General features: G+C 37.9%; 2 protein-coding genes across 2 annotated transcripts; one reads left to right on the forward strand and one right to left on the reverse strand.

Moving 5' to 3' along the window:
* Positions 1-4,537: 4,537 nt before the first annotated feature.
* FBXO43 (F-box protein 43) lies at positions 4,538-19,664 on the reverse strand. The gene is given in 8 exon segments (XM_040494870.1): positions 4,538-5,013; positions 5,117-5,320; positions 9,363-9,465; positions 12,475-13,945; positions 18,612-18,640; positions 18,642-18,680; positions 18,883-19,172; positions 19,260-19,664. Coding segments are annotated over 8 exon segments (2,790 nt in total). The 3' UTR covers positions 4,538-4,764.
* Positions 19,665-23,517: 3,853 nt separating this feature from the next.
* On the forward strand, positions 23,518-26,145 carry POLR2K (RNA polymerase II, I and III subunit K). Its single transcript, XM_040494113.1, has 4 exons — positions 23,518-23,641; positions 24,234-24,301; positions 25,027-25,119; positions 25,939-26,145. The coding sequence occupies exons 2-4, from the start codon at positions 24,241-24,243 to the stop codon at positions 25,959-25,961; spliced, it is 177 nt and encodes a 58-aa protein (XP_040350047.1). The 5' UTR covers positions 23,518-23,641; positions 24,234-24,240; the 3' UTR covers positions 25,962-26,145.
* Positions 26,146-26,164: the final 19 nt, after the last annotated feature.

Raw genomic sequence — 26,164 nt, forward strand, 5'->3', positions numbered from 1 at the left:
GGTGGGTGATGGGTATTGAGGGCACCTTTTGGGATGAGCACTGGGTGTTGTATGGAAACCAATTTGACAATAAATTTCATATATTAAAAAAAAAATGTTGTTTCTCCTTATATCACTTACCATAAGTTTCTGACCATTTGTTTTCCAAACCAGGGGATCAGAAATAAGAAAGTCCTCTGTTTATTGGAAATAGGTAGAAGCCAAAAAGAAAAATAATATTCCTGTCCATTGGCTAACAACGCTGTCGAGGGGGCAGACCATTGTGGGAAAAGATTGTTTCCTATCCTAAATCAGTAGAAGGTAAAGTATTTGTTGGTTTTCCCCAGATTTAACACGCATTTTTCCCTTATGTCCTTATTAAGCAGAAAAAAATTTAAAAATAAAGTGCCATTTTTAATCATCTATCTTGTTTTGCAATCTTTTGAGGAACACAGAATAGACCTATCAATAATCATTTGGTGAAATTTTACTTGTTACTTTCACTCAATAATCAAAATGTGTAAGAATATAGTAATTACTGGAATGTGTTAATACTTATTTTCATGCCTTGTGTCTTTAAGTTGCAAAGACCTTAGACTGGAACAGTAGCCTTTCTCTGGAACTGAGTTCTCAGATAATAGTATATTCACGTGGTTCATTTAGTTTTCCAAATTATAAAGTTGCAAGGAACTACCAAGATAAGGAACTACTTCATTCAGGCAGAGTTGTTTTTAAATTAGAATTTTTCCCCCAACATGCCAATAGACTTTTCTCTTTTTTTTTTTTTTAAATTTTTTTTTTCAACGTTTATTTATTTTTGGGACAGAGAGAGACAGAGCATGAACGGGGGAGGGGCAGAGAGAGAGGGAGACACAGAATCGGAAACAGGCTCCAGGCTCTGAGCCATCAGCCCAGAGCCTGACGCGGGGCTCGAACTCACGGACCGTGAGATCGTGACCTGGCTGAAGTCGGACGCTTAACCGACTGCGCCACCCAGGCGCCCCTACTTTTCTCTTTTTTTTAAGCTTATTTATTAGTAAATAAATATTTCTTATTTTATAGAGAGAGGGAGAGAGAGAATTCCAAGCAGGTTCAGCGCCGCCAGAGCAGAGCCCAATATGTGGCTTGAACTCATGAGCCATGAGATCATGACCTGAGCTGAAACCAAGAGTCAGGCACTTAACCGACTGAGCCACCGAGGTGTCACTAGATTTTTCTTTAATGGCAAAACAATCTTCCTTTTAAGACATGGTAATTATATGCATATTGAATTTATCACCGGGATCCTGCAAAGAGTTTTGTCATGTAAAAGTGACAGACTCCCTCTGGTGGAATCTCCACTTGTTGCCTGTGTGATCTTAGATTATTCAACCTACTTCTTGGTTTACCTGATATATACAAAAACATAAGATAATAACTGCCTTATAGAGTCACTGTGAAGAATAAATGAATTAACACATGTAAGGGATTTAGAACAGTCCCTATACGTAGTAAATGCTCAATTTAGGATTGAATTTTTTTTTTTCCAAGCAGACATCTTTTACAAGCAAGTTAGAGGTTGACTTTATAGTTTCATTTAGCATAATGCTAATGATATCAAGATCATATATTCTACCCTCATAAATGGTATCTTGTCTTATTCTATTCATATTTAGCCAAATGTGTAGCTATACAAATTAGTACAACACTTTTAAAGAGTTTCAACAGTGATTTCATCGTACACCATTTATTTTCATTTCTCTCACTTATAGATAGAAGAAATGGGTTCAGAACCAATAAGTAACTTGCAGAAGGGCACAGCTAGTAAGTAGTTCAGGATATCCACTCGGGCTTTTTGACTCCTAACCTAGCACTCCTATTACATTGTAAGGAAAGTAGCTTCAAAAAATGTGTAAACCAAACAAATCCACTGATTACATGTTTGAAGCTACTTAAGAAATCATTTAGATCCCACTTTTTTGTATAATGAAGCATTAATCACTAAGATCAAATATTAAGAGATTACCAGATCATTAGGATAGAGTTGTAATGATTTACTTGATAAAAGTTACTAGTGGCACTAAAAAAAATCTACTCGTTCAATAAATATTTATGGAGCACCTTCTACTTGCCTGGCACTAGGCAAGGTCCTAGGGCTGTAATAGTATTTAAATCAAACATGATATAGTCCAGGTCTTCACAGAGTTTATAATCTGATGCAGAAAGAAAATTAAACAAATAGTTTGAATAAAGTAATCTAAGTACCATCCTATACACAGGAAGTGCAGGATGCTATGGCAGACACCGTAGGGTAACTGCTCCAGTGGGTTACTGTAATACCTAATAATTTACAATAATTAGGGTGGTGGTGATTATTTTTTGGATAGTTAGAGCCTTTGTTTAATAAAGTTATTCAGGAATACTACATGATTTTCTTCCACTTAACCTACCCCTTAACCTCATTACAAATATAAAACCTACCAATAAAAAGCTTATCTTTTGAATTCCTACCCTGATCTTTTTTTTCTTAAGAATTGTTATTATAAAATCATTAAAATATGTGGTACTAAGCCCTTACACCATTTTCCTCATAACTACTTGACCATGATACTCAAATCCCAATTGAAACCAGAGATAGAAAAATGTGAAACTTCATTGCTAAGAGTACCTGTAGTAGACAAAAATACATGTAGATTATTGATTTCTAAAACTAAATGTGGTAAAATCTATGTTTTCAAAAGCAGAGTAAGATAAAATATTACACTTCAATAGACTGGGCAGCCATAAGACCACAAAGGTGATCCCATGGAGAGGGCAATGTAATTGCAACACATAAGACAACTACAAAGTGCTTCCTAATGGACAGGAACTAGGATTCCAGATTCTTACACTGCACTACTTACAATTTCAAGGATAAAGAGGCAAAAGAAATGCTTATCCTTCCTTTTTCATTTTCTGTGATAAAATAATAAAAATCAGTAAGATATGGGGAAATAAACTTTTAAAATTATATAGAATAGAAAATCTTGCATTTCAGCTTTTAAAAACATATCATAAAATTGGATCTGTGTTTTTTAAGGCTTAAGAAGTCACTTCTGAAAAAAAAAGGGGGGGGGATGGGGGGTTACTTCTGGAATGGCATTTAAGCTAGGAAGAAATCCAGAGCATAAAATAGCAAAAATGTTCATATGACAGAAGATATGATTTGATCTGAGCCACAGAAAGAGAGATCAAAGACAGATTAAATCAGAGTCGTCTTTTATTAAAAGAATCAAGACTGGGAATAAGTTTCCTAAACACAAAGAAAATTCAATGAGGTTAATTAAATGATGTTAATAAGTATATTGATCCTGATGTGGAAGATATCTCAGGAAATTACATAGACACTGAAAACTAAACTTGATTCACATCAGTCAGAAAATGTGATATAAAATTCATGGACTGTGTAACTTATTAAAGACAAGTGACAATTTACTTATATTTATATTTAGCCTCCAAACATTCTTTGTGGAATTAGAAGGGTTATAGATAAAATTTAATATTTAGAAGTTAATTTTTTTAGTGAGTTAAACAACAAATTAAAATTTAGAACAGATTTTTGCAAATATCTCTCTAATTCACACTTTAAAATTGTCTTAAAATAATGCGTAAGAAGAGCTTCATTTTACATCTCTGTGTAGAATGTGTACACAGACATATACACACATCAGTTACCTAAAGACAAAGAAACTGTGACACTATACTCAAATTTTCCCCTCGTTTTAGTAATTTGTTCAACAACAGAACTTACCTCTTTCTTGTTGCTATTCTACAAATGGAACATCCCACCTCAAACCATTTTTGGAAAGAGGTACATTATAAACAATTTAGTAAATCTGATTATTAAAAAAACCCAATCTTGTCCAACTAGGCCGAATTTGTCACAATACTGATGCCCAGCCTAGATAAAACAAGTGGAATCTGTGATTATGGTTCTGGAATTTTTACGTTTATTTTTATTTACTTGGAGAGATAGAGAGCAAGCAGGGGAGGGACAGAGACAGGGAGACAGAATCCCAGGCAGGATCCATGCTGTCAAGCTCAGGGCCCGATGTGGGGCTTAAACTCACAACCCGAACCGTGAGATCATGACCTAAGCCAAAGTCAAGAGTTGGACGCTTAACCAACTGAGCCACCCAGGCACCCTTATAGTTCTGGAATTTAAAAAAATACTTATGTGAAATGCATGACTTTACTAAGATTCTCATTGTGAATAATCACGTCTAATAATTTACTTTTTATGTCTTCTTAGAAATCAATATGAAGTAAATTTTCTTTAACCAGAAGTCTGCTCAAATATGACACTAAATTGAAAGATTGAAATTATTGAGTGAATTCAATAGAACTTCTGAAAACATTTTATTTATATTTCATTTCAGATACTCATTTTCCAAATCTATAAGGCCATCTGTCTCAAGTTCAAAATTTGTAATATTATTTGGAAAACTATTTTTAAAAAGTGATAGAAGAACATTTCAACACATAGTGATGAAATGCACAATTTTTAAAGGTTACATGAAACAGTTAAATACATACATAAGATAACATTAAAAATTCTTTATTTAAAAACACTGTTATTAAAATGGGTAAATATGACACAGTAAAACACTTTAAAGAAAACAGACATGGATTATGATATATACAAAATAGGAAATAAATCATCATCTGTCATTAATGGGAAAATTTGCATACTTTCAAAATATTCATAATTTTAAGTCAGACAAAACGTTGTTTAGAGGGAATGCTTCTTTTATATTTAAAGTCTCTTTAAAGGCGTTTTAAATTCCGCTTACTCTGGGCACTTCCTGGAAGAGCATCTTTTCTATTTCTTGGCTTTGCTGCTCCTCTGCTACATTCTTCAGACCCATGATAAGCACACAAACATAACACACAAAAGTCAAAACCACAGGCTGTGCGGCTACAGAGTCCCCTTTTCTTATATGGCTGGTACTTAGCAGGGGATTGGCACCTCGGGCAAGGTTTTAATGCTTCATCAATAAAAAGTGTTTTGGCAACCTGCAGTGAAAGTATACACACTAAATCTTCCAGTTTCATATAGAGAAACACTTTATGTCAAACTCTGAGTATTTATTTCTAATAATTGATGATAAATACTCACCTTAACATATTCTTCCTGTTTACTACTTAAGTGAGTAACAGAAGAGCTTGCTATAGGTGTCAAAACTTCTCCCCAAGGAGAACGTGTTGAAACTTGTTCTCTCTGAAAACCTGGTATCCTAGCCTGAGCTTGTACAGATCTTAAAGCTGATCGATTTAAAAGATGGAGCCTAGTGGCAGCGTCCTCAACATTTAATAGAGCCCCCTGCAGCAAAAGATGAGAGGGGTCAATACGGTAATATCAAAAGTTCCAGAACAGTTTTCTGATTTAAATGTTGAAAATGGTTTCACACTAAATTCCATAAGAATTTTCTCCCTAAGCTTTCCCTTTTGGAAAATTTTTTCTCTCTCATCTAACATTTAAATGTCAAAGAAATATAAATGAACAAAATTAAAACAATAAATGTTAGCTTTAAGTTTGCAAGATTGGTTATTTTTCTCTTTAAGGCATGGGTTGGCAAACTTTTCCTGAAAAGGGCCAGATGGTATATATTTTACATTTTGCAGGCCAGATAGTCACAGCTACTCAACTGCCATTTTAGCAAAAGCAGCTGTAGAGATATGTAAATGAAAGAGCAAGGCTATGTTCCAATGCAACTGACTTTAAAAGCAGAAGTGACGGACAGGATTTGGCCCACAGACTGGCGTTTGCCAACCCTTGTTTTAAGGCAAGGTTTAAGAAGAGGTGAATCTTTTCCAAGTTTGCCACGGGATATCATGGAATTCTCTGAAGGTTTCTTACCTTAGCCACACATCAGAAAAATAATGGGCCTGGTTAGACCATGAAATCCCATTGGCTTGGCTAGTTTTTACATGTAAATACTGGAGTCATTTTTACACTTACATTTTAAACAAGGAGGAAAAAAGGTACCTCTTATCTGAACCGGATTTCCATATTACTTCAATATTCAGCCAAGAAATACTTTCAGTAATGCCTTCTATTTTGTGAAGGTTGATAATTGGCATTCTTAACCAATTATCAAAATACAATGTGAAGCTCCTCGTGTGTCTAACTAAAATTGTGTTTCTTCTCCCTTAATTGTCTCCCTTTCTCACAATTGGCTCCTAACAGTGAGAAGAGTGAAAATACGAGAAATTATAGTAGGATAAGTATAGGAAATAAGGTTAGCTGATCATGAAAAATTCCGTGATTAAGTTTAACAACATATACATAAGTGTGAAGGATAAATATTCATTTTCTGAAATTAAAATGAATACAACTGAACTTTTTCAAGGACTCAATGCATCTCTTTATAGTACATTTGTATAAATAATTTGAAGGCTAGGCCACAAGCACACAACACTGGAGCACACCAAAATTCTGACAAATTTTGATGCAGTTGGTAAACACAGTGTGCAGAAATTTAAAAAAATGAAGAGAGATACATTGTTGAAACACATTTCAGCCACAGATTAAACATTCATTTATTTAATAAATATTTCTAGAACTCCTAAAGGTACCAAGTGAATAAAACAGTGTAACCCCTGTCCTCCTCGAGTTAAAATGTGTGCTGCCATCTCGGAACAAAAGGAGGCAAAGCAGTAAACAAAGGCACATGTTCGTGAATGCCAAAATTTTTCAAACATAGTCACATCATGTTGCCAGAAAATATTCAAATGTGAGAGTGAAGTCACCATGTGGTTGTTCATTTCCATGATTATAAAAGAACAGTGAAGAATACAGTAAACTAAGAAATGCGATGGAAAAGGTGTGGTATCCCAATTCTTATGCTGCAAAGCAAAGAGATAGAATTGTGATCTTAATACACACAGCTGGTGGGTGCCTTCCAATTTTCACACATAAGGAGCTTTCAGAGATATTACACAAGTATGAGGAAAACCATTAAACAACTTTGTTTTACAATGTTTCTTTTTGGGTTAACGATACACATTAGGATAGCTCAAGTGGAAAGCGACTAGTCCATATCAGAACAGGAGTGCAAAGTGCACCGGGAAGAATGTTTCTAGGGACAAGAAGGAACAGGAAGAATACCTGATTTGTTTGGACTTACACAGAGGAGATTTCCAGTTCTGGTGGATAATAGGAGATGAATCAGGGATCTGTATAGAGAAACACTAAGCAAAACAAAAGAAAGAAACTGGGCAATTATTAACTCTGGAAAAAAAAAGTTATATAGGAAAAAAGGTGTATTCATAGTGTACTGCATGTTACAGCTGTCAATAACTCATAATAATCTCGACACATTCTTCATAATGTCAGCACCTAATTCTGACCGACTCCCACATGATGGTGTGGTTACAATGGTGAGACAGGAGAAAGGAATTCAGAGAGACAGGTGGGTGGGTAGGTAGTGGTAGTGGCGGTGAGAAGTTAGAGAACAAACACTCTCTCTAAAAAGTCAAGAAATAGCAGTAAAGGTGTGCTATTTAGAAATGTGGAGGTAAATCTCAGGAGGAACAACTGAAGAGTTGGAGGTAAGTGACTTGGGCACAAGAATCAAGAGTGAGAAGGGATAGGCAGGAGAATGTGTTTTGACCTAAGCCTCACAGTCCAACTGGACTTTTTAGACCATGTACTTGTTTTACTCTGAAAAAAAAATTAAAAAGCAAACGAAAATAAGAAAAAAGTTCAAGTAAGGAAAAAAAAGTATAATCTTTGAGAAACAAAGTTAGAAAAGAAAAGTGGTGGCCAGGATATAAAGACAGAATATTTTATCTAGAATTACCTGAAGTGTTGCAAAACACAAGCAGGTTTCTTTCCCTGTAGGATGTACAATGTAAATGGAGCTAACAGGTTAGTATTATTAGGTGTTTGCTTAAAAACTATTTTTTTAAGTAGGTCCTCAGCATATAGAGCAGCACTCTAATAAGATAAGAAGGCAGTTAATAATTTCACTATTATAAGCTCCCAGGATCAGAAGGCAGCAGTAAGTAGCCAGGGAGGGGCTGTGAATAAGTTGTAAGGCAATATCATAGGTAAGAAAGTAAAACTTTTCTTCAAAGTCAAATAGAAAGTCAATGTTTAAGTTAACTCAGTCCCTAGTATTTCATTGCTATGAGAAACCCACCAATCTGTGTCTAGGTGTTTATACGTTTGTACCATGCTTCATCTCAAGTATTGTGTTTTGTCAAATTAGAAATTTACATTATTTACGTTACCTAATGAAATAATAATTTATTAAATACTCTTTACTAGAACAAGAATAAGAGCATGAACTCACAGTTTCTTTCAGTAATGATAGGTAGGAAAAGGTTAAAAGTTGTGTATATAATACATATGGGTGCCAGAGTCATTAGATGCATTACATAAAGTTGCGTCCACAGGAAAAATTAGTCAGCTTCTACAGGACTTTTCCTGTACCCTCAAAGCTGGTCCTCAAATCTTCAAGAAAATATAAGCTTATGATACTTTACCAGTCCTAATCTGCCACGCTGACTCACCTCCAGGCCTTCCTGGATGCTAAACTCTCAGCTGAAACACTCTTCCCTGTCTTCACCTGGCTAACCACTCATTGGTCCTTCAGGTCTCAGTTGAGTTGCACTTTTTCTGAAAAGCCTTCTGTTGATTCTCAAGCATCAAATACTCCGTTTAAATGTTCCAACAGAGGGGTGCCTGGGTGGCTCAGTCAGTTGGGCGTAGGACTTCTGCTCAGGTCATGATGTCATGGTTCATGGGTTTGAGCCCCACGTCGGGCTCTGTGCTGACAGCTCAGAGCCTGGAGCCTTGCTTCCGATTCTGTGTCTCCCTCTCTCTGCCCCTCCCCTGTTCGTGCTTTGTCTCTCAAAAATAAATAAGCTTTTTTAAAAAAAAATGTTTTTTTAATGTTCCAATAGAACTAATTCTGGCCTTCCTCTAACATACCCGTATTGTAATCACCTGTTTACTTGTAACACCCACAGGGCATCAGCTCCAAGAGAGCAGAGATCATTTCAAAAAGGTTCACAATTGTAATCTGAGCAATTGGCACAATAATAGCCACTCAAAAGGCTAAATAGAAAATGCTATAAGGATATCTAATTATGAATAAGACCCAGCATAGCACCAGTATTCAAACACTGCACACACACCCAAACAACATAATCCCACAAGACGCTCTTGATGTTAGGTTATCTACTCCACTTATGGACTGGAAGGAAATGGAGTTGGGGAAAAGTAAAACATTCGTGAGTGAATGTTTGGTAAATGGAAAAAGTTAAAAGATAGCAGGAAAACCAAATTAGGCTGTCCAGCAATATGAGATTATTATTTTTACAAATCCATTTGAGAAAAGTATTATATACGTTACCTCAGAATCTGTTTTCAGTTGTGAGATGTAAAATTTCCTCCTCCGATTTGCGTTTTTATCTTGAACAATAATTTCACGCCAATTTCTGCTTACTTTCCAAACACTATAACATAAAGGTCAGTTTTATATTGTATATATTCCACAAAATTAACTTTTTTTTTTTTTTTTGCCAATGGCAATAAGAAAAACTTAAAGATTCTGGACAATAAATTTAAACCTAAATATTTACATTAAAAATATGATTTGATCTACATTGTTGTTTCATATTATTTCACCATATGAAAGAATTCCTATTAAAACATTAAATATATGCCAGCATTATATCAATAAATTATCTTATAAATGGTTAACAGAAAAACATAGTTTCGTATAAGACCAATATGAGCCCACTGAGAGACTGATTAAGAGGATTTAACTTCAAATGTGACCCAACAATAAAAAAATTAGAACACAACATGCAGAAAATGATTATCATCTATACAGTCCAAGAGGTTTTTTATCTGCTTCTCCTATTAAATCTATAGGAGGAAATCTACCATTGTTGATTAAACTTAGCAAACCTACCATTGTTGATTAAACAAAAGTAAGAACTATCAATAATTCATTAGAAGTAGTAGACGCAAAATAACGATTATTATGATAGCTAGCACTCCAAAGTTCCTATTTTATAAACCAAAGTTTATGAGAATGAAGCAGCTAAAGAAAAAAAAACCCCAACTTACATCCAGTGGTTGCCTATTGTCAATAACTTTGGCTATACTAATTATTAAAGAAAAATAATCTTTCAAGTGTTACTCTGCTCTTTTTTTACTACTCTAACTTAAATCACTCAAAGGGAGTAAGACCAGACAGCTAAAAAAAAAAAAAAAAAAAAAAAAAAGTCCCTTGTTGTTACAGAGGTAATAAGTACTTGAGTTGTTAAGCTGGAGTACTTCCCAGCTGTCATGGCCACTTCAGTTGCCTTGCCTCTCCCCAAGCCAATACATGGGTCTTATAACAGATTAAGGAGAGAGAAAGGCAGCTAGACACCTATTAATGGGAAAGAAATGAACTATATTATTGGATATTTGCCAGTTATTTCAACTGACCATAATCTCTCACATTACCAAGAATAAACACTACTAACATTATACATGCATTCTACAGTACAAATACTATAAATCTGAAGGGGTGGGGAGAAGAGGTAATTATCAAAATATGATTGAATATCAACTACTCCCACAAATGAGCACCCAAAAGTATTACTCATTTTTTAACTGGTCTATATCCAAATACTCCAGCATATAAAAATAAAATTCCTGTATTTCAGCCATCCCTTTGATTTTATTAAACAACTATCCCATCTGAACATTTTTTTAAAGGCACATACATACAAGTGCACTAATCTGTTTATTATCCTACTTGGGTTACACCAAGTACGTTCCTGATCAAGTCTATTTAGAAAGGCCTTAAACCTTAATGTGAGTTTGTGGGACACTATTGGATTAGAAATCAGAGGGCTCAGTTATAGACCTAGATATATTCCTATGTCCTTGAATGACTGCTGGCAGATCACTTAACTTCTCTGGAACTCAGTTTCCTCATCTGAAAAATATGTGACTAGACTAGATGTTTAATGACTAGACTTCCATCTATGAAATTCTATGACTTTCTACAATAGCCTACAATTAATTTGTGGAGGAAAGGTGAAGAAGGGTTCAAATAGAGGTAGTGGCCATAAAAACAGCAAGGATTCTATGAACCAAACTTTTGACATATCCCTATGGAAAAACAAGTTTACAAACTCTCCTACACGTCCTCCCCCAACTGCCACTTGCAGAAGTCCTGTTCCACAAGGCTTCCCTCCTTCCGGCCATGGCATTCCCAAGGGTCTCGTCTTCTGATAGTCCTGCAACTCCCCAAAATTACCAGTATGAACACAGTCTCACTTTAGTCTTTGTAACCCTAGTTCCCACCCTTAATAATCCTAAATGTCTGTTTCTCTTTCATTATATAGCAGCATTCAACATACTGAAATTTCTGTTAGCACAAATTCTTGTTTCTAATTCCTTGAAATTTTCAAAAGCAATTACCTTCCATGGCACTGTTGGCAATGAAAATGAACTAATCCGTATTCCCTTGGTCTCTAGAAAAACTAAGCCCTAAAATGAAAGCTAACCGTCATTTTGTATTCTAGAACTTAGATTCAATAACTAAATGGTACCCTTTGTATGTTGCCCTTTCTTAGTCAACATGACATTTTACAATATTTCTGACCAAGTGTCCTAACATTAATCCAATTTGCAATCTGACAACAGGATGTGGACTATTTTTTTTTAATTTTTTTTCAACATTTATTTATTTTTGGGACAGAGAGAGACAGAGCATGAACGGGGGAGGGGTAGAGAGAGAGAGAGACACAGAATCGGAAACAGGCTCCAGGCTCTGAGTCATCAGCCCAGAGCCTGACGCGGGGCTCGAACTCACGGACCGCGAGATCGTGACCTGGCTGAAGTCGGACGCTTAGCCGACTGCGCCACCCAGGCGCCCCAGGATGTGGACTATTAAATCATCAAATAATTTTCATGGAATAAAGCTTGCCAGTCTTGAAAATTTAAAGTTCGACTTTTAGAAACTCTCTTCCCAAATGACAGTGCCATGAACCTTACCCAGAAGACTATATTGACGCATCTGAAACAGGATTTAAATTTTTTTTTTAATGTTTATTTATTTTTGAGACAGAGAGAGACAGAGCATGAAAAGGGGAGGGTCAGAGAGAGGGAGACACAGAATCTGAAGCTGTCAGCACAGAGCCTGACGCAGGGCTCAAACTCACGGACTGGGAGATCATGAGCTGAGCTGAAGCCAGATGCTTAACCGACTGAGCCACCCAGGCGCCCCTGAAACAGGATTTTAAACAGAAGGAACCTATGTTCCTAAGCTCTAGTAATATAGTAACTTTAGGGAAGTTCACTAAACCACCTTTGATAAAGTGTGAGACAACCAAAGAGAGAGATAATAAAACAAATAAAAAACAGGACAACTGTTCAACTCATAGAAAAGCTTTCCAATTAAAAAAAAAAGTGGTAAGAAGGAAGTTTTATTTCAGAAAAAAAAAAAAATTATTTCTTACCTGAATAGGCTTTCTGCAGTCAAGGAATCTAAAACCATAGCAAGAATATGCTTTAAATTTCTATATTTTAATTCTGTTAAGACGTCCAGTTTCTCTATACCCATTTTCTTGCCAATCAGTCCTGTAAGTATACACTGAAGCACGGCTATTTGCCCCCCATCCCTTTCTTCTAAGAATTCATGTGCACCATTCTGCTGGAATCTTTTTCTTTTGTTTCTCATGAAGAGCTCGTGCACTAACTGCAAGGCTGGGGTCTTTGATAAATTCTTAAAGCTTAACATCTTAGTGTCACTGCTCAGCTGACTCTCTGAGGAGTCTGAGGCAGCTGCTGGTGTTGTTTTAGAGTCAGAGTGGTCAGTCTGCTTTTCCCCTTCTGTCTCAGATTGTGAGCCATGCTCCTCCAGGGTGGACAATCTTCTCAGCCTTCTAAGATGCCTTGACTTTTTTATGGTGCTCCCCACTCTGACAGTTCCCTTATGTTTCTGAAGTTCTTGAAAAGAACCCTCCTGGTCAGAGAGGGAATCTTCTGATTTTTCCAAGCAAAGTGAGTTAAAACCACTGTCTTCAGGTGTTGAAATATTGCCCCTCACTTTAGTTGAAGGGGAGAGCCTTTGACTTGCATTAAATTTAATGTTTGCTACAAGATTACTTATTGGAGTCACACGTATGTCCCCATCTGTCCCACAAGTTGTTCCACTAACAGAGGAGCCCAGAGGTTTGGGATATGTATTCTCATCATTAACAAACAGACTGCTATCACTAAGGTCATATGTGATAGAGTCTCTAAAACTATTGCCCTGAATCGGAGATAGACATTCAACTTCAAACAGGCTATAGTCATCTTTGGAATCATCAACCGTGGAAGTCTTCTGTTGAGAAAAATTAAGTCTCAATTTTTGACTGCTAGAGGTTGCTTCTTCTGTCTTCAAAGTACTAGTAACTAAAGGACTAAAACTGTTTTGCCGTGGAAGACCTGAAACATGGCTTGGAATATTTTTTTCTAAGTTGAGGACTTGGTTCATACTACTTTCTAGAGAACTATTTTGTGATTCAAAGTCCCCTGTTAGAAGAGAGAAAGATGTGTCCAACCTTCTGCGCTGCAAAAATTTTTTCCCACTGAGTTTAGGAGTTTCACAAAGTTCGGGGCTTTTCTCCTTTTCCTTCCTAGAAAAGACACCTCTCTTTTTTTGAGTTGGAGATTCTAAAGGATGAGTCAAGCCCAGATCTGAAGTTTCAGGATGTTCATGGATTAATGGTGGGCCTTTTCCTTTCTTTCCAAATAATTCTTTACCTGTATTCTCATCGTTGCAAGGCTGTAACAACTCATTGTAGCCACTGTCTTGAAATGAAGATGTAGAACAGTAGTCTCTGAAGCTGGAATACGTGAAATTGACAGGAGAGTCCACCTCGTTTTCTGCTCCAGGGCAAGTCTGACCTAAATGTCTCTCTGACATCTTCAAAAGCTCTGTTTCTACAGAGGAAAACAAATTTTATTCTTCCTTTGAAATGAGGAGTTTGGCAGCTTACACCAAAATACATTTGTTAGGACTATAGATAATAATAGAAAACGCTATGGCAATAAAAAAAAGTTACTCTAAAAAACAAATCTACTCTAATATATACTCAAGTGTATCTTACTTAAGCCAACTTTTAACATCCTAAAAACCAAAACTTTTGGGTTATACATATTCACGGATTACTTGATAAGCTTAGTCTAAGCACCATGCACAAATATTTTCTTGAACTACACTTGAGAAAAAAATCTGACGGCATCATTTTTAGATAACCTCATGATATTAACAGCATTGATGTGCATAATTATAGTTTTAATATTTTAGCTATTTCTCTTGGCCTGTATCTAGTCAGTTGGATATTTCCCTTCAAAATTCTGGGTTATAAGTAAAGCTGCTTAAACAAACTATATGCTAATTTTTAAACACGTCTCTGGAAAGGTGTCAAATGAGTGCTGTCACTAGATTTAACTGCAATTTGGCTAAGCAACTCCAGGATAATGTTATTCATACTTGTAACATAGGCCTGTCACAGAAATCCAGTCCCCATGACTGCTCTCAACGTCTGAATTTCCAGACTCACTACTTTGTTTTTTTTTGTTTTTGTTTTTTTTTTTTTTAATTTTTTTTTTCAACGTTTATTTATTTTTGGGACAGAGAGAGACAGAGCATGAACGGGGGAGGGGCAGAGAGAGAGGGAGACACAGAATCGGAAACAGGCTCCAGGCTCTGAGCCATCAGCCCAGAGCCCGACGCGGGGCTCGAACTCACGGACCGCGAGATCGTGACCTGGCTGAAGTCGGACGCTTAACCGACTGCGCCACCCAGGCGCCCCAGACTCACTACTTTGAAAAGACTCCCTGGCTTATTGATAAATTACTAATACATTCTTCTTGAGCTAACTAAAATGAACCAGTGCCACATAGACATAGGGCCGTTACAAACTTGGCATGTTATGCTTATCCATGTGTCATTTTGTAAATATTTTGAGATATAACATCCACTTGCAGGCCTGATTTCACAGATAACAGACAACTATTTATGGGAAATGCACCCTTTATAATATTCTTGAAATTGCAAGGACAGAATTCAAGTAAATTACTTAATAAGTTACTCAGTAATTATATTTGTAAGAAACAACACAAGGAAATACTCTATTCCTTAACCTTTTTAAACAGTATTATCACATTCCTTCTTTTTATAAACTCAAATCTTAACCCAGAGGGCACTAAGGGAAGAAAATCATCACAGTTTCTGGTATTTTTCCAGATTATTCAAAGGACACTAAGAAAACTGTCATTCTTTTAAAGTTTTCTCCAGACCAAATGCATGGTTTTTCTCTATTAAAAGATCCTAGGAAGAAAAACTTTAGTTGACTACAATGGGAAAGGAATATATTTATGCCTAGGTTACACCAGTTAAGTATACAAGTGAATGAGTTCTTAAAAACAACAAATCACTACTCCAACCACAAAACAAAACAGTTTCTTTATGGTAAAATGACCACTGGAAGATTATTACTGGGCAAAGTATCTATGTGGTTTTCAACCTTTTAAACTTACATTCAATTTTGGTAAATTTGATACATGTTCTCTTCCCATCTAGATCCCCTCAGATCATGAGAATGGCTGCTATCTTCTGTACGTGCTTACCAGCCAAGATCATCAAACTTTGCTTTCTATAATTTGTATTGTATTTTCAAACAAAATATTAAGTTGATGACATATAATGAGCTTCCAAATTACACCTCTACCCATGAATATTTCCCCCTGAGAATCATTCTATTAAGTTAAAATTAGGTCGCAAAATCCTTCTAAAAAGAGCAAATGTAACAATTCGACGTCACCACTAGGTGTCTCACAGTGCTAGAATCTGGGAAACCGAGGCAAATGGTTAGAAACAAAATGGGGATGCAGATATAATCCTCTCCCCCCACCAACCATAGGCCACTTGATACAAACACACATATATATATATATAAAAATCTAATTTCTTCTGTTCATCTATACATTCGAAGTTGCCTCCAATGTGCTTTTTTTCTCTGCTGTCATCATGCTCATCTTTCCATTTTCCCAAGATGTTGGTCTTAAGCAAAACTTGGCTGTTCAAAACTTAATTTTTAAATCTTTTAAACAGACATGCAGAATTATGAAATTCCTATTGACATATTTAATTTTACCGACTCAACAGTTCACTGATTAATCAAATGAGCCTCCTTAATACTCATGTTTAAAAAATTGTTAAAGCTTATTTATTTATTTTGAGAGAGAGAAAGTGAGAGAGAGAGAGAGAGAGAGAGAGAGAGAGAGAGAGAGAGAAAGTGAGCCAGCAGGGAACGGGCAGAGAGAGGGAGGGAGAGAATCCCAAGCAGGTTCTGTGCTGTCAGCACAGAGCCCAATGCAGGGCTCGATCTCATGACGATTCGTGAGATTATGACCTGAGCCAAAATCAAGAGTCAGAATCTTAACCAACTGAGCCACGGAGGCACCCTCTTTGAATGTGGAGAACATTTATCTCTACAGTGCTCTCAAGAAAGAAAAAAATTGGCAAGGATGGGGAGAAAAGGGAACCTTCATGAACTGTTGGTGGGAATGCAAATTGGTTCAGGTACTATGGAAAACAGTATGGAGGTTCCTTAAAAATTAAAGATAGAACTATCAAATGATCTACTAATTCCGCTTCTGGATATTTATCCAAAGAAAATGAAAACACTAATTTGAAAAGATGTGTGCACCCCATGCTCATTGCAGCATTATTTACAATAGCCAAGATATGGAAGCAACCTAAGCGTCCATCAATAGATGAACTAATAAAAATAAGGTACATATATGCAATAAAATATTACTCTGCCATAAAAAAAAAACTCTTGCCATTTGTGACAACATGGATGGACTCATAGGGTATTATGCTAAGAAGAATGAGTCAGACAAAAACAAATACCATATGATTTCACTTATATGCGGAATCTAAGAAACAAAACAAATTAACAAACAAAACAGAAACAGACTCATAGAGAACAAACTTGTGGTTGCCAGAGGCGATGAGGGTAGCGGGTGGTCTAAATACGTGAAGGGGATTAAGAGGTACAAACTTCTACAGCGACATGCAGAAGAATGAACCTGGACCACTTTCTTACACCATACACAAAAATAAACTCAAAATGGATGAAAGACCTAAATGTAAGACAGGAAGCCATCAAAATCCTCCAGGAGAAAGCAGGCAAAAACCTCTTTGATCTTGGTGGCAGCAACTTCTTACTCAACATGTTTCCGGAGGCAAGGGAAACAAAAGCGAAATTTATTTTGATGGGACCTCATCAAAATAAAAAGCTTCTGCACAGCAAAGGAAACAATCAACAAAACCAAAAGGCAACCGACAGAATGGGAGAAGATATTTGCATATGATATGTCAGATAAAGGGTTAGTATCCAAAATCTATAAAGAACTTATCAAACTCAACACCCAAAAAACAAATAATCCAGTGAAGAAATGGGCAAAAGACTCGAATAGACACTTCTCCAAAGAAGACATCCAGATCGGTAACGGACACTTGAAAAAATGCTCAACATCACTCATCATCAGGGAAATACAAATCAAAACCACAATGAAATATCACCTTACACCTGTCAGAATGGCTAACATTAACAACTCAGGCAACAACAGATGTTGGCGAGGATGCAGAGAAAGAGGATCTCTTTTGCATTGTTGGTGGCAATGCAAGCTGGTGCAGCCACTCTCTCAAACAGTATGGAGGTTCCTCAAAAAACTAAAAATAGAACTACCCTACGAGACAGCAGTTGCACTACTAGGCATTTATCCATGGGATACAGGTGTGCTGTTTCCAAGGGACACATACACCCCCATGTTTATAGCAGCACTGTCAACAATAGCCAAAGTATGGAAAGAGCCCAAATGCCCAGTGATAGGTGAATGGATAAAGATGTGGTATACGTATACAATGGAGTACTACTCGGCAATCAAAAAGAATGAAATTTTGCCATTTGCAACTACGTGGATGGAACTGGAGGGTATTATGCTAAGCGAAATTAGTCAGAGAAAGACAAAAATCATATGACTTCACTCATATGAGGACTTGAAGAGACACAACACATGAACATAAGGGAAGGGAAACAAAAATAATATAAAAACAGGGAGGGGGAAAAAACAGAAGACACACAAAAATAGAGAAAACAAACTGAGGGTTGCTGGGGGGGTTGTGGGAGGGGGATGGGCTAAATGGGTAAGAGGCACTAAGGAATCTACTCCTGAAATCATTGTTGCACTATATGCTAACCAATTTGGATGTAAATTTTAAAAAATAAAAAAAATGTTTAAAAAAGAGGTACAAACTTCTAGTTGTAAAATAAGTCATGGGAGTGTAATATATGCCATAGGGAATATAGTGAATAATGCTGTAGCAACTTTTTGTAATGACAGATAATAAATAGACCTATCAAGGTGATCACTTTGTAATATATAAAAAGATAGAATCATTGTGTTGTACACCTGACACTAATATTGTATGTCAATTATAATTCAATTTTTAAGAACACTTGTTAGAGAATGAAATACTACTTAACTATATAAAAAACAAATTTTCTTCATTTGTTAAATTGGAAAATCTTACCATCAGTAAATCTTGAGCTCTTAGATGTCAGTTATGAGGGCTTCCAAACAAGAAAATCTTTCACTCTGCCTTTAAAGTTCATGCCAAAGTAATACCACTTAAAGAGAAACGTGCAGCAGCACGTGGCTGCTAAAATCGGAAAGGTACATAAAACACATGCTGCAGGGATTATTTCTAACATATGAAAAGGCCTAAATCACTTCGAATTTCCTCCAGCTTTCCAAATAATAGTAATTTCAATATCCTGGTTTTCTCCAGCTAGTCTCGGAACTGAGGAATCTTCCCGAAATCGGGTTTTTGAAAATGCAGTGTAAGCCGCAGCGCTGTCATTGACTTCCCCAAGGTGCTATCGGCGGGTGGGTGGTTAACGGTCTCGCCAGGGCGTCCTTTGGCCCCGCTCGTCCCTCCCCGACCTTCCCAAGGCCAGGCTGGCGGCGGCCCGGGGTCGCCTCGGTTCCGCCGCCACGGCTCAGGGCCCAGAACGCCACCGAGAGGCCGAGGGCGGGTGGGCGTCACCAGGAGCGGAGCGAGCGGGCAAGAGGCCGGCTTCGGGGCCCCTCTCTAGTCCCAGCACCTAGAAAGCAAAGTGGGCCCCGGGCCGGCGGACGACCAGAGGCCCGCTAGCGGGCACACACCTGGGCCCCCCACTCCCGCCCACTTGGAGACCGAGGCGCGCCCGCACCGACCGGGCCGCGGGGCCAGGCGGGAGGGGAGACAGGCAGCCGCCGCTGGGTGCGTCAGGCAGGAGCCGCCGCCTCGCCCCCAGGGATGCCCGGCTATGGCAACCCCCACGCCACGTTCGCGTGGGGCCGCCGAGATTCCCTCCTTCAGTTTGAACTGCCCGCCCTGAGTAACCGCTACGCGCCGCCGCGCCGCCCCGCCTCGCCCCGCGCCGCCCCTTCCTCCAGCTCCGCGCCGCCCCCGCCGGCCGCCCGGCGATCCGCAGGCTCTGGTCCGGCTTCTCCCAGAGGAGTCTCGTCCTTTTCCCACCCTTCCACCCCCACCACAAGCGCAGCCGGGCTTTCTAACTTCATGGGCTCTGTCTCTCCCCATTCTCACTTTGGGAAGCATTGTGTATCCAAGCTACTAGGTCCTGCAGTGAGATGCCAATAAAAATAATGTAGGTGAACGTTTGCTTGACAATGTTTCCGAGATAATCAGGTATAAAAAGCAGGTTACAAACCAAATGACGCCTTTTAGAAGTATAGATACACACAGGATACAGATATACACAGGATGAGGTCGGAACGGTATGATTTTACAGTATCTCTACACGGGATTATGCTTATGCTAGACGGGATGTTTTATATTACTCATTGGGCACCTATTCTATGCCAGGCTCCATCCTTCTGTTCTTGGCAGCTTCATACTAGTCTCCTTTATCTGCCTTTTCCCTACATGAGGCATCCTACCTCAGCATTTTATTGGGGCGGGGGGGCTTTACCATTATGTGCTTACATAATTCTCATGCAGAGTTTCACCCATTACTTTTAAGCCAATAATAGCAGCTACCACCACTCTCCTCCAACTGGACATTTCTGTATCTGGATGCCCTTTAGCCATCCAAAATGGAACATATCCAAAGTCAAACTCACTAACACCTATTAAGCTCTGCTCTATGTGCCAATCACTGGGCTAGGTACTGGGAAAGCAAAGATGAGTACACCACAGTTACTGGCCTTAAGGGGTTCACAAGTGCTGTAAGGGAGGAACAGTAGTAGTACTAAGGAAAGAGGACCAACTAACCCTAAGGAAGAAGAGGGGGTGGAACTAACTTTATAAAGACCATGACTTTGGGATGGATTTTGAAGCACAAGTGGCAATTTAAAAGTCAGACAACAGGTGATTGCAATCTCAAAACAAAAGGTACAAGAGCAGGAAAACTGAAACAGTTGGGAAAACTATAGTTTGTTATAGCCAGAAACTAAGACTTATTTGAGGAAAGACCGAAGAAAATTCTTGAGAAGGGGAAGAAGCCAAGTCATGGAGAATTTTGGATGCATTTAAGAGAAGTTTATCCTCTAGGCCATGCAGAGCATTTTAGAAAGATCACTCCCATGGCAGAGCGGAGAACAGAAGGGAAAGAATTGAGGGTGGTTGCAAGGAGACCACTTAGGAAGCTACTACATTAGTCTGGAAGCCAGTGGGGCTGAAGAACCTGGATTCAGCATATTCAGTCAGCAGAATCAACTGCATGGGGTGGGGGGAGCACAGAGAACAGGTTTGGAAGAAAATAAATTGAATTTAGTATGTGGTTAGGGGACCTCGGTGGCTTAGTTGGTTAAGCATCCTACTTCAGCTGAGGTCATGATTTCACAGTTCATGGGTTTGAACCTTGTGTCGGGCTCTGTGCCGATAGCTCAGAGCCTGGAGCCTGCTTCGAATTCTGTGTCTCCCCCTCTCTCTGCCCCTCCCCTGTTTGCACTCTGTCTCTCTCTCTCAAAAATAAACATTAAAAAAAATTTAGTATGAGGTTGTTAAGTTTGAGGTACCTGTAGGACTTAAGATTAGGAATTGATGAATTACATATGCTTCAAGATAGCACCTGTCTGAAGCTGCCCCCATACACCCAGGTAGAGCGAATAGTGCTCTCTCTAGCTCTTCAAACAAATCTCTATGACAGCCATTTTGCCTTTCTCCACACAACATTTGCAATCCTCCTCTGCTGAATTTTCTCCATGTAGTTTATCACCTTCTAAAATACCATATTATTTACTTATCTTGTTTAATGTCTGCTCCCCACTCCTACTTTAATGTAAACAGGGCAGGGAATTTTGCCTGTGGTTTTAAAAAATTCACACAGTCCCAAACACCATTTAAACGCTGCCCTTTTCTTTCTCTAGTTAATTTATTTTTTTCAGATACTACGACTGAAGAGCAGAAAAGTATATAACTCCCTTCTATCATTCAAAGAATAATCTTTACCTCCCCCCCCCGCCCCCGCCACCAAAAGTGCAAAAAGGAACCGAGTTACATGTAGCTTGTCCTGACTTTACTCACATACCCCAAATATAAATCACTCACATTTTCCTATTCTTTACCCACCACAGTCCTTGGCCTTTTTGTTTCCCTTTCTGGAATGGATGTCATCCCATTTCTTACCTCAGTAGTCTAAACCCATCTATTTCCCACAAGATCTAATTCTTCTTTTGGGGACCATCCAGCAAAACATAATGAAAGACTTTTCCAATCACCAAGACATTCAAGCTATGCAGGTATATTTAAAAGAGTAAGATCAAAGAAAATGAAAAACAGAGATTCAGGAGGAATATAGCAACTTGCATCTTCCTAACCATATTACAAGGAGTTAAAAGCACTAGTATCCAAGATAACAAGACATCCACCCTCATTGGGAGAAGGCAGTACAGCTGTATCTGGCGCATATTAAGTGCTCAAGAAAAGTTAGCTGTTACCAATGATAATAGCTTCCACTGACCACGCTCCCTACTGATCCTAAAACTATCAGTTCCTGCTAATTGGAAAAAGGGTGCTGGAGTGAGAACTAGCATCTACATGGACTCTTGTTGAAATTCTGGATTTCCTTGACACCACTTGTAATTAATCTACCCTTCCATAGGGTCCCAAGACCCATTTGTGTTCTACATGTGTTGATCCATTCTGATCTCCATAGACTGTGTTATGTGCCAGAATCATCTTGATACCTCAACTGGAGAGTCAGAATCCAGGAAAGTTTGCAATGATTTGTTAAACTTTCTGGATCACTCCATTATCTTTCTCTTATGATAACAATAGTTTTATTTAATAATTCTTGTAGTAAAGCCTATTTTGACTGTTGTATTGAATTACCTTCTTCTCTTTGGTTGAGAGGAGGGATATTTTGTAAGAGAGCTAATGGTCAAAATATTTATGCTGTATGTCAGCCTGTCTGTGAAGGAAGAAGCAGGAAAATCCATTGTTTTCCTGGAAATTAAAAAACTGGCAGCCAGGAAGACTGGGAATATGAAGTAGTTGTATCCCCTAAGCTGGTCTGCAGAGGTGTAACCAGTTGGAACTCCTCAAAGCAAAAGGTGAAGCTCAAAGTTCTCAAGTTGCTGGATGGAAGACTGGAAAGCAGTATATTCTGCTTAATAACAAATCAAAGACAAAAAAAAAATCAAAGATATTAACCTGTTTCTCTGCTGAACTGTAATCGTTATTAACAACTGATCATCCCCTAGATTTTAGTTACTTCATTTTCTTCCTCCTTCTGATATAAAACGTCTGCTATGAAAGAAGCAAACGAATGTAAATGTTGTGAATCAAACTGATATTAATCCCATGATATTTTGATCTCTCAAAAAACATATCTCCACTGAGCAGATCGTTTGTTTCATCTAGGGAGGAATACATGAGATGGAAGGAAGGTCAGTAAATAGTTACTGCTACCAATATCCCTTAGTTTTAGGTAGAATTAGTTGGTGTAGCTGCCCTCATACCCACCTTTGCTTTAAAATGAGTAAAAGGAGTGGGTCATGACAAAAGCCTATGAAAGTTTCGGAAAGCAAAAATGAAATTATGCGAAAGATAGGGGGCAGCTGCTTCACTGGTCCAGCACAGGTATCAATCCACTGGAAAAAACGTAATTTGAAAAGTGCTTTTCTACGTGAAAATCAGTGATGGGAGTTGTTGCCGTTGTGTACCTCTGAGTAACGGCTAACCTAGGATTCCAGGGGCACTTGGCATTTTCTTTTAACCCTCAGCCCTCCTGGAAAAGTGTTACTTTCTACTGACTTCCTTAGAGAAACAGACTTCCTCCGATTTGAGGAACTATTGGAATGCTTTGCTTTCCTTAAAAACGAAATAAACTGGGGCGAAACAAGAAAGCCGCAGAAACTAACACAAAAGTTCAAGCTTTGCCGCCTGTATGCAATCCGGGTTCTCGGCCACGCCTGGGGCGGAAGGGGCGGAGACTCCATGCATCATATGCCAGCGCCGGAAGTTGGTTGAGACACAGCGACGAGCCGTAATCTGGTTAAAACGCGGAGTGCGAAGCTTCGCCGCGTAGGGAATTGGCTGGTTGGGATTAAGAGGTGGGTATTTGGGTTGAAACTGGAAAGACCCTCAAGGTTAAAAAGGTCCGGTATGGAAATCGGGAGAAGCTGGAGATTGAGGAGTGAATGGTGTTAGTACTTTGGTTTCGTTCAGTTTAGTTTGGCTTTTGGGAGTTACTCTTCTTAACTTCTGTTCGCATGTTTTCCTATTGAGGGATATAGTTTTTTGCTTTCTGCTAAGGTTTGGAAAAACAGGACTTGTGTTAAGTGGAACGCGAGCTTTGCAGTCAGATTCCAGTGCCCCTGCCTCTTAGTAGCTGCATAATCCTGCGCAAATTAATTTACAAGCCTGGGTTTCTTCATCTGAAAAGTAAGGGCAGTACCTCCTAGGATTGTTGTAAAGATTATAATGAAATAACATGTGTAAAGTGTTATCGTGTCCGGTTTGGGGGTTAGCGCGCAATACATTGTGTTTTTGTTTCGTCCTTTAGCTCTACCTATACAGTTTGAAAAAGTACAGGTTAGGAATTGGGACTTTTTTTAGATTTCCCTGAGAAAAAATGAGGTATGGTTGGATTTGCAAGGAGCCCCTTTGAGATATTCAATATTTGAGTCTGTGATTTGATTTCAGACTATCAATGGATACTCAGAAGGACGTTCAACCCCCAAAGCAGCAGCCAATGATATATATCTGCGGAGGTAAGGGCACTTACATACATAAAGTGGGAGTGTTTTACTTCAATAATTTTGAAATAATTACATTATACTTAGTCTTAAACGAGTCTTTAAAGTTACAAAGCAGAACACCAGCAACCCTAAAAAAACCTCTCATTAAGAGCTCATTTACTCACCAAGAAAAAGTGCAGCGCCCACTACTCTTTTTTCTTTCCTCCTTAATATGTTGGTTGTTAAATAACAAAAGTTCAACTGAGTACATTTTAAAGATGTGATAGGCTTTATTAATCCATTCATGAATCTGGCAGCATCCTGTCTAGCAAGTAGATGAGAACTCCAAAAGGTTACAGAAAAGGAAAGGTTTGTAAAGGTAGAGAGGAGTGGAAAAATGAAAATTATTAGCGAAGAATCCTGTGTTTAAGGTAAGGTCACCCTTCTAAGAGGAATGGAAAAATCAGTAAATTTCCTAGCACTGACAAGGAAATTCCCGTATTGACTGGTCAAAGGTTGCGTTTCTGCAGGGCTGAAACTGCAGTGAGGTTAGGTGTTAGGTCTTGGTTTACTGATTTGGGGCCTCAACCCAAGTGAGGCCATTTGGGGCCTGTAGTTTTCTTTTTAACATTGCCACAGCACCATACTCTTGAGATTGAGTACATTTTAGTGCTTTGGGTGAAAAATACAGTTAAGATAATTTGCTTGTCTGTAATATTTTTCCTCTAGACATTGAATAAACATGCTTTCTTTTTTAGAATGTCACACGGAAAATGAAATAAAATCCAGGGATCCAATCAGATGCAGAGAATGTGGATACAGAATAATGTACAAGAAAAGGACTAAAAGATGTATCCTTTTAACTTCTTAAATATGAAGTAGATGGAAGTGAAGAATAATGCTTGGGTTGCTAGTCAAAGACTAATTTCTGGTAAATGGTAATAATTTTTGGTCTACTTACCAAAAAAAAAAAAAAAGCATGATTAGGATTTTCATAATCATTTTTTATTTTCATAATAATTAATTCAGATGCATATACTAAATATATACTAGATTTTGGATCTCATAAGTCTATTTTTCAGGCTTCTATATTTAACTTATTTTACTTATACTCATTTTTGAGTTTGAGTTCATGGACAAACTAAATTATACAAAGAGAAATACAAATACTGTATATGAATGCTACCTTATGGAAAAAGCGAGGCTTACAAATTGGCCATAAGACTGAGAGTACATTGTTATGTGGTAACTACAAATACAATATTTTTTAAACCAGTAAGTTACCTTGCCAGCATTGCTTTAGTGTTTTTTGGTGCATTGATCTTTTGTATCATGGAAAGGGGACTAATGAAAATTGAAATCTTTTTTTGTAGTTCTTTTCTAGTTGTTATAGTAAATAGTGAGTTCCGTTCTTTTGTGTATTTTATTAAAGTCATTTATTTAATCTCTACACCCAACGTGGGCCTCGAACTCACAACCTGAGATTAAGCATCACATGCTGTTCCAACTTAACCAGTTAGGCACCCCCCCTTTTTTTTTAAGTTTATTTATTTAATCTCTGTTTTTTGCATTTTAGATCACATAACTAGCAAATAGAAAGTGACTTGGAAGTGTTAATCTTTCATGTAATTTTTAAATATGTGTTTTGTCCTTAACTCAGTTTAATACAGTGGTGGTTTTTGATGCTCGATGAAACATGGAATTCAGAAGATTATCTTTATTTGGACTTGGACTTGCTGTTAATGTTGTATAGCTTTTGATGAGTGTATTTATCTTTATGAATACAACTACATACACATGATTTCGTTTTAAAATTCATCTTGTATTTAGGCATCTATTAATAATGTCTATAAAGAAAAATTCTTTGTTCAATTACATTATTTATAATTTCCTTTT

The sequence above is a fragment of the Herpailurus yagouaroundi genome, unplaced genomic scaffold (assembly GCF_014898765.1).
Source record: "Herpailurus yagouaroundi ecotype Mexico unplaced genomic scaffold, PumYag 186, whole genome shotgun sequence".
Classification (NCBI taxonomy): Eukaryota; Metazoa; Chordata; class Mammalia; order Carnivora; family Felidae; genus Herpailurus; species Herpailurus yagouaroundi.